General features: G+C 52.8%; 1 protein-coding gene across 1 annotated transcript in view; it reads right to left on the bottom strand.

Annotated features, from left to right (window-relative positions):
* Positions 1-221: 221 nt before the first annotated feature.
* The window catches only part of NEURL1B (neuralized E3 ubiquitin protein ligase 1B), a 49,634-nt gene continuing 42,324 nt past the window's right edge, over positions 222-7,531 (bottom strand). The window contains exons 4-5 of the mRNA XM_011947831.1: positions 5,439-5,564; positions 222-5,055 (exon numbers count right to left, since the gene is read on the bottom strand). Of these exons, the coding sequence (XP_011803221.1) occupies positions 4,811-5,055; positions 5,439-5,564 (371 nt within the window). The 3' untranslated portion in view covers positions 222-4,810. The remainder of the gene's footprint in view (positions 5,056-5,438; positions 5,565-7,531) is intronic.

Raw genomic sequence — 7,531 nt, 5'->3', positions numbered from 1 at the left:
ATGCTGCAGTGAATATCTTTACATGTAGATTACATCCTTGATTAGAATCATTTCCTTGTGATTTTCACAGAAGTGTGTTATTTGGCAAAGGCATCAAACATTGTCGGGGTTCTATAGACATTTTGCAATTTATTTCCCCAAGGCTGGCAATGATTTGGATCCTCACCTTCACTCCCCATCAGTGTATGTAAGTGGGATTTTAAAAATTGAGTTCTGAAGAGTTTTTTTTTAACAAGCCAAAGTTGTATTTTTTTTAAACAGGAAAATTATGTCAATATAAAACAGATAAAAACAGACAAAAATCAAAACACACAACACAGAAAAGCACAACACACAAGACCAGTGCAAACCCTTCCCAACCCACTTCCCAGGTTTTGAAACTTTGATTACAGATCCCCAAGGATTAGACTGTATGGGAGAGCTCACAGTATTGAATCAGAAAAGAAGACATGTTTTAAAAGGTCTGTACACAGGTAGTGGTGTGTGGGGTGGGGGATGTACACTTCATCACTCCAACATCAAAAACAGGATGCAAAAAGAATTTCAGCGATGATCACAGATTTCTAGAACCCTACCACGTATGCTAGCCCCCCCATCCCCATCCACTTTTAAAAGTTGCTTTTAAAAAGGATAAAAAGTGCACAGACACTTCCGTAAGGCACAGACAGATTGTCGCACAAGTTGTTTCATTAGGGACTCGGATAAGACAGCGAGACAGTTAAATACCAAGAAATGCCAGGAGGCCGCGTGTTCCTGAGCCGGTGCCCTGTGCCAGGACTGGGGCAGGGGCAGGGCCGAGCAGTGGGAGGTTATTGCCTCTCTGCCTCAACTGGACGGACTCACTGGGGTTCTCCGGGGCCTTGGCGACTGATTTCCAGGGCCTGAAAGCAGCAATTAGCCAACTTCCCCACTGCGTCTCCCTGGCAGGACCTGAGGGTGATCACCAACCTGCAGGGCCTCCGGGGGTTCTGCTTAACGCCGTTTGGGCAGCAGCTCACTGCCTGCAACGTGCCCAGCATTTCCAATGCCGAGAAGGTTCTGTGAAGCCCGCAGCAGGTTCTGATCAAGAAGGCAGCCTTTAGACACCCACCTCCACGGACCCAAGGCAGCAGCAGATGGCCAAGAGAGCCCAGTGGATTCTGCCCCAAATACCCCATTCCCCCCTTAGTGTCACCCCTGCTGGCATCAGAGCTGGGGCACAGTCCTCTCTGCTCTATCCTCACAGCACCTCGCACATATTAGGTGCTCAGCAAATGTTTGCGGAGTATCTGCGTGTGTATGTGGTGCTGTTTTACCAAACCCCTGAGCACTCATAATCTGATTTCTGGTTGACTCAGCAAACCTTTACTGAGTACCTACTATGTGTTAGGACAGGACCAGCACCAGGGGGTCAGAGAAAAGTTCACCCTGTGTCCTGAATACAGGCCATGCTGATTAGTGGGCATCAAGGGAACGTGGTGCTGCGGTGAGGGGACCAGCTCCATCCCAGGGGACTCCCGGTTCTGAGAACTTGCTAGGACAAGGAGCCAGATTTGCCTTGGAAACAGCTGTTTTTCAGGAGGCTCCGAATGAACGGGCACAAGACCATTGACAACGGGGTGTTTTCAGGTCTCCCCGTCCTAGCCCTGGAGCCCTGGCTGCTGTGGCCCCGAAGAGCACACGATGGACGGTGAGCCTGGAACAGCCGAGGGCTGGGTCACGTGAGGGGGTGCTCAAGCGGCTGGGGCCCCGCTTGAGGGCGTGGTGATCACAGGGCCTAGGAAAGTGGTGGGACAGGGCCCCAGGTCCCTCCCCAACGGTGGACACCCCTGCATAACGAGAGGGCCCTTGGGGTGGAGTCCAGATCTCACAGAGCTCGGCTCTGCCAGAAGGTGGGCAGTGAGCAGACGAGCCTGGAACGGAGGCCGCTTCCCCTCCCAGGGTGTGGGCAGCAGAGGGGCCCTGGCTGGGGCTGGGACCTCCACATAGGCACAGGTGCCTGGACTCTCTCCAGGTGAGTTTCAAGGGAGAAAACTCAGTCTTGAGTTTCCTGTGACTTGGAGCCAGGCAGTGGGAGTGTGGGATGTGGCGCCAGACACTCCCAGGTTTGAATCCCAGCCCTGCCACCTCCTGTTGTGTGATCATGAGGTCACTTCACTCACAGGACCTCAGTTTCCTTACCTGCCACGTGGGATACCAGCTTTCATAGATTGTAAGTAGCACAATTTTTTCTTTTTCACACATGAACATCTCTGATTGGAAGGAGCTGTACAGTTTTAGCATCTTAGTTAAGATTGGCGGCGTTTTTTCCTTTTGGTATGTAAAACTGTGTATTTTATGACCGGCAGTGTCTTAGATGTGACTTATTATGGCAATAAGACCTGCCTCACAGGATTCACGCAGGAAGGCGCCTCTCTAGCCCAGTGCCAAGGCACACTGTAGGTGCAAAATAAAATATAGTGGCTCCTTTTCCTCTTTCTCTTGTCTCCTTCTCAAGACAGAACATAGTGGGGATGTGTGCGTCTCCTCTGTAGCACTAACGCTCAGAGCATCAGGAAACGTCTGGTTTTTAGAAGATAAACACCCCCTTACCTCCTCTTGGAAACAGGGAGGCTATTTATAGCAGCTGCAGAGCAGGTTGAATGGGCCACTGACTCCCTTCTTCCCAAGGTCACAGGTCGCCAGGAGATGCCTGGTCCATCCCTAGGTCCAGGCCTCAGTCACTGGTTTCCCAGTGGAGGCTGGACGTGACCCCGGCTGGAACCCAAAGGGGCAGCCAGGAAGGGCAGGAGAGTGGAGCTGCTTTCCCCCAGGCCACTGAGACCCTACAGCTTGTGGCTGGGCCTCAGAGTAGTCAGGAGACGGTTGCCTGGAGCACCACAGGCCCGGGGTGAGTCCTCCTCCCATGCAGGGCCTGTGTGTGGCCCCGCCCACACCCAGCACGTGGGAAACCGAATTCAGCCAGGCACCCAGGGCTGCCTGGATTCTCAAACTCTTATTTTGGCAAACACTGCGGTTCCAAAAGCTGCTCAAAAGATTCTGCTGCCAAATTAAAATGTGGGAATTTCCCCAGATTTTCTAGGGAAAAGTAAATAATCAGGGATTCTTGAGGGGGCAAGAGAGTGGGGGCCTTAAGTTAGAATCAGGTCAGACAACTGTGACTACTCCCAGCTAGAGGAGAACAGGAGGCCCTGAACCCGCCAGCATCGCATGGGCACCAGCTGGTCTATGGGGCTGGATCTGGTGAGGGCCTGGCCCAGCTTCGCTCTGGGCACCCAGACATCCAGCAAGTGTTTATTATATGAATGCACCAACTCCCCTGCCTTCCTCTCCCTCCTTCAGCAGGATATGAACAGATTAGGAATTGTAATACAAATGATACTTGCTTTCTGCAAGCCGTCTCAGGTTTTTTAGAATATTGTGCTGGTCCTCCCAAGAACTCTTGGAGTTGTCAGGTTCTAGACTTCTAATTGGGAACTGAATAGACAGGCCAAGGGACTTCCCTAATGGGACAGCACAGAAGAGGGCAGAGGTGGAGCCCAGAACTGGGGGCAAGAAGGGAGGGACAGGCCTGGGCCAGCCCCCTCAGCCCAGGTATGTTCTGGGAGTCTGCAGAGATGGGCAGGGGTGAGGAGGTGGGTCAGGGCCAGGGTCCCAGGAAATACCAGCAGGTAGGTCTGGGAAGGGAGAGAATCCCAATGCCAGCATTTGTAGTTACTGTCTCGATCATTAGGTAACATACTTGTCAGTGAACACTTTAGTAACCAGTGGAGGAAGATACACTGAGAATCAGAACAAAGACCAAAAGTTCTAACCAAAGTTATAAAGCCCTCGTTCCTCCTCCTGCCAGCAGGTCCCCTGGGAACGCCAAGCCCAGGGGCCACTGCAGGAAGGTAGAGAGCTGTCTGCGTCGTGGAGTGGGCTTTCCAGCTCTAGCTGTGTCACCTGCCTCTAGGATTCTCTCTCTCCCACAGAAAAACAGAACCTACTGCTGGTCTTCTCCTTGGAGATCGGGAGGGGCATTACAGAGACTTGCCTCTAGAGACAGAGACAAGGTATGATGTGTATATTATTAGACGGTGTGGGGGTGAAGGGGTGAAAAGATGACACAACCCAGAGGGCTTGGCCTCGGTGCCCATCACACCCAGCTCTAAGACCCATTAAGAAATGAAGAAGTGAATTGTTCTGCTCTCTGCCCACCTTCCCCTCAAGGAGTTGATGCTTTGGAGCTGTAAACAATGAGTTATTTTTGCCTCCCCTTAGAGAATCTGAGCGTCTCTTTTCTACACCACCCCAGGGAGTTCTGTTAGGGTCAGGCTTCATACATTCAAAACCAGCTATGTCCCATCCCCAGAAAGCAAACAACTTCTCGTCATGCCAACGTCGGGGCTCCGGATTGCACGTTCCCTCTCGGAGCCGGGACCCCTGGTAAAATCGCTACACGTTCATTCTCTCTGTCACACACACACTCTCTCTGTTCTCCCTCCCACCCCTCCCCCTCTCTCACACTCAACCCAACCCCAGCAAGAAGCATTGCACAGACAGAGGACGCTGTTTCCCAGTTGAAAGGTCACCAAGGGACAGGGTGATCTGCCAGGCAGTTCCTGAGCTTGCTCTCGGACGGCCTTTTGGGGGCAAAGCACTTTGGAGCAGGAAGCAACCCCTGCCTGGGCTGAGGCCCCGGGGGCCTCGCGACACGACTGTCACGCCTTGCCCACCACTGGAGAGACGGCCGCTGCCCTTGGACTCCCTGGCAGCCTCGTGGTTGCCCAGCCCAGGGGGGCTTCAGAAAGGTGACCTTGCTCTGGCCAAGGCCCGTGGGCAGGTTAGGCTATGGCCTGTAGATCTTAATGACGTCCTTGATGGGCCGCCGGCAGATGGGGCAGCAGGCCCGGGCCTGCCGCTTGAGCCGCAGGCCGCAGCTGTGGCACAGGCACATGTGTCCACACGTGTAGATGACCGTGTCCACCTCGCCATCGAAGCACACCGTGCACTCGCCATTCTTGATGCCTGCCGGCTCCGGTGGGGAGAACACGGGAGACACCGGGGGGCTCAGCGGGGAGCTGGGGGCCGTCACTGCCGAAAGGGAGAAGAGGACATACGTTAATAATGTCTCTCTCAGGTGGGCTCTGTTGGGGCAACCCCAAGAATGCAGTGCATCTCGGTGGGGCCAGTGGGAGGACACTTTTGGGAGATACTAATTTTAGTTTACCTTCTGGGTTTTGCACCTTTCCCTACTCTTCTACTCCCAAACACCAAGATAAAATGCCACCACTGTCACCCTTTGGAATGTCCTATTTAGACACTACTTCTCCCTCCGCTGAGCATACAGCTGAGGGAAGGAGAGGATGCGGGGGAAAGGCGGCCACCCTGCTCAGCCCCTGGAAGGCTGTTGGCACAGCCAAAAGAGCCAGGCCAGCCGCCAGCCCCTGCCCATGCCAGGGTTTGCATTTCCTTACCCAGGGATGACTCAGATGCTGAGGAGGACTGGTTGACACTGAAGGTCATATCTGAATCACTATCGTCCTGGGAGCCGCTGAGGGACCCTGATGGAGTCGTGGTCGCAGGGCTGGACTGCAGGGTACCTGAGGCCCAAAGAGATTCCGTCAGAGGCAGTGGGAGGTTGGACCTGCCCTGCTAGTCCGCAGTTCTTCACTGCTTTGCACCTTAGCTTTCGCGTCTGTCTAACGAGAGGACCAGAGCTATCTCCCAGGGCTCTGCTGAGGACTGAAGAGCACGTCCAAGTGTGGCGCCTCTGTTCTTTGTCTACCCAGCCTCCATTCTCATTTCTTTCAGAAACAGCCCTGGGATGTCCTTTTGGGATACTAATGTGCCCTCCCTCATAGGCTAAGGGCCAGGAACTTATAGGAACTTCCACTCCCTGGCCTCAGTAGTAGTGGTTCAGGAAAGGGCACATAACCCACATAAGGCCCCTGAGACCCAAGTCTGCAACTTTTACTGGAGCTACTAGGAAAGAAGAAACTCGTTCCATTCATTAGGAGGGAAGCCTGGAGCTGGAAGAGCCAACCTGTGGCAAAGGCCTGCCTGAGAGTGATGCCAACACAGAGGCAAGCAGAGCTTTGAGTTGGAAAGAGAGGTGGGATCCTGCTGACATCCTTCCAGTATCTAGATCCAGCTGTTCCTGAACTCACCCAATATACTCCCAGACATTTCCTTTTTGCTTAGGGCACTGTGAGTGGGGTTTTGCCCCTTGCAAGAAGATCCCTGACTACTAGTGCTCAACATGGATGAGTTTTCTTCCCCAAGCCTGCTGTTGGTTCAGACAATAACAGGTTATTTCTTAGGATGAAGAGATGCCCCTTCCCTTGCCCTACCTGAGAACGAATGGACAGATAATGGGCACTTCATCTTGGGCTGAAATGATGACTATGTCTGATGGTTCCTCAAAAACACAAAACAAAACAAATCTTCTCCCTCCCCAAAAAACACCCTGAACAAATAACCACCACTGCCACCCGGCTCCTCCTCTGCCCTCATGAAGACAGCAACAGCTGCTGTTGTTACTGTTACCACTGATTAAACCCAGGGCCGTGTCAGGCCCCACTCAAGGCATTATATGCACCTGATTTCACCCTAATGACAACATCATGAAGCAGGTATCCCTCTTTCTACACAAAGGAAACAGGCTCAGGAGACCGTGATTTGTCCAGCATCTTCAAAGCTGACCAGCGATGTGACCCTGGGACAGTCATTTAATCTCTCTGTGCTTCACTGTCTTATCTGTAGGTGGGGATAATGATACTGATTTCATAGGGTCAAAGGGAGGATAAAATTTAATGAGGGAACATATGAGCTGTTGTCTGGTTCTTATTGCTTGGACTCTACTTTTTGAGCCATGAACTTGGAGCCAGGCTCTCCGGGAAGCCTTCTCTGAACATCTTCACTCCACCAAGCTGGGAGAGGAGCCCCTGGCTGTAGCAAATGTCACACCGTGCAGCTCTCCATTAGGGTGTCTGTGAGTTCCTAACCGCCATGGAGTGTGTCTTGTTCTCTGCTGGCCCTATCCTGGTTCCCAGGGCCGGGCCCATAGCTGGTGGCTGCTCTCTGCCTATTTGTGGCATGAATAAAGGCAAAAAATATCTCAAAATAGGATGGTTCAAGCCTCCATTCCACTTTCTGTGGACGATACTATTCTTATTTCCTCTTTCATGTGCAGTCGAATTTATTTTTTCCCTACACTTACTGTGCATTACATGTTAAAAACACCCTAATATAGCAAATCATAACAACGGAACTAAAAATCGCACTGACCATTTACTAGGGGATACAGCCCGCCAAACCTGGAGACCAGCCAGTTACCTATCCAGGTCGGTGGTTTATAAAATGTGGTCCAGAGAGCCGCAACGTCAGCATCCCCGGGCACTTGCCGGAAATGCACGTTCTCGGGGCGCACCGTGGACCCACTGAATCGGGAACTCCGGGGTGGAGCCCGGCAATTTTGGACGGGGTGGATCGTGCTGGGCGCTCAGTTGGGAAGCGCGGGCTGGACTCGGTGCAGCGCCTAGCGAGCAGGGCGGGGCCGGGCAGGAGC

Source organism: Colobus angolensis, unplaced genomic scaffold (genome assembly GCF_000951035.1).
Source record: "Colobus angolensis palliatus isolate OR3802 unplaced genomic scaffold, Cang.pa_1.0 Scaffold27, whole genome shotgun sequence".
Taxonomy (NCBI): domain Eukaryota; kingdom Metazoa; phylum Chordata; class Mammalia; order Primates; family Cercopithecidae; genus Colobus; species Colobus angolensis.
Note: the sequence above shows the minus strand (reverse complement) of the source record. Positions and strands in the feature narration are given on the sequence as shown.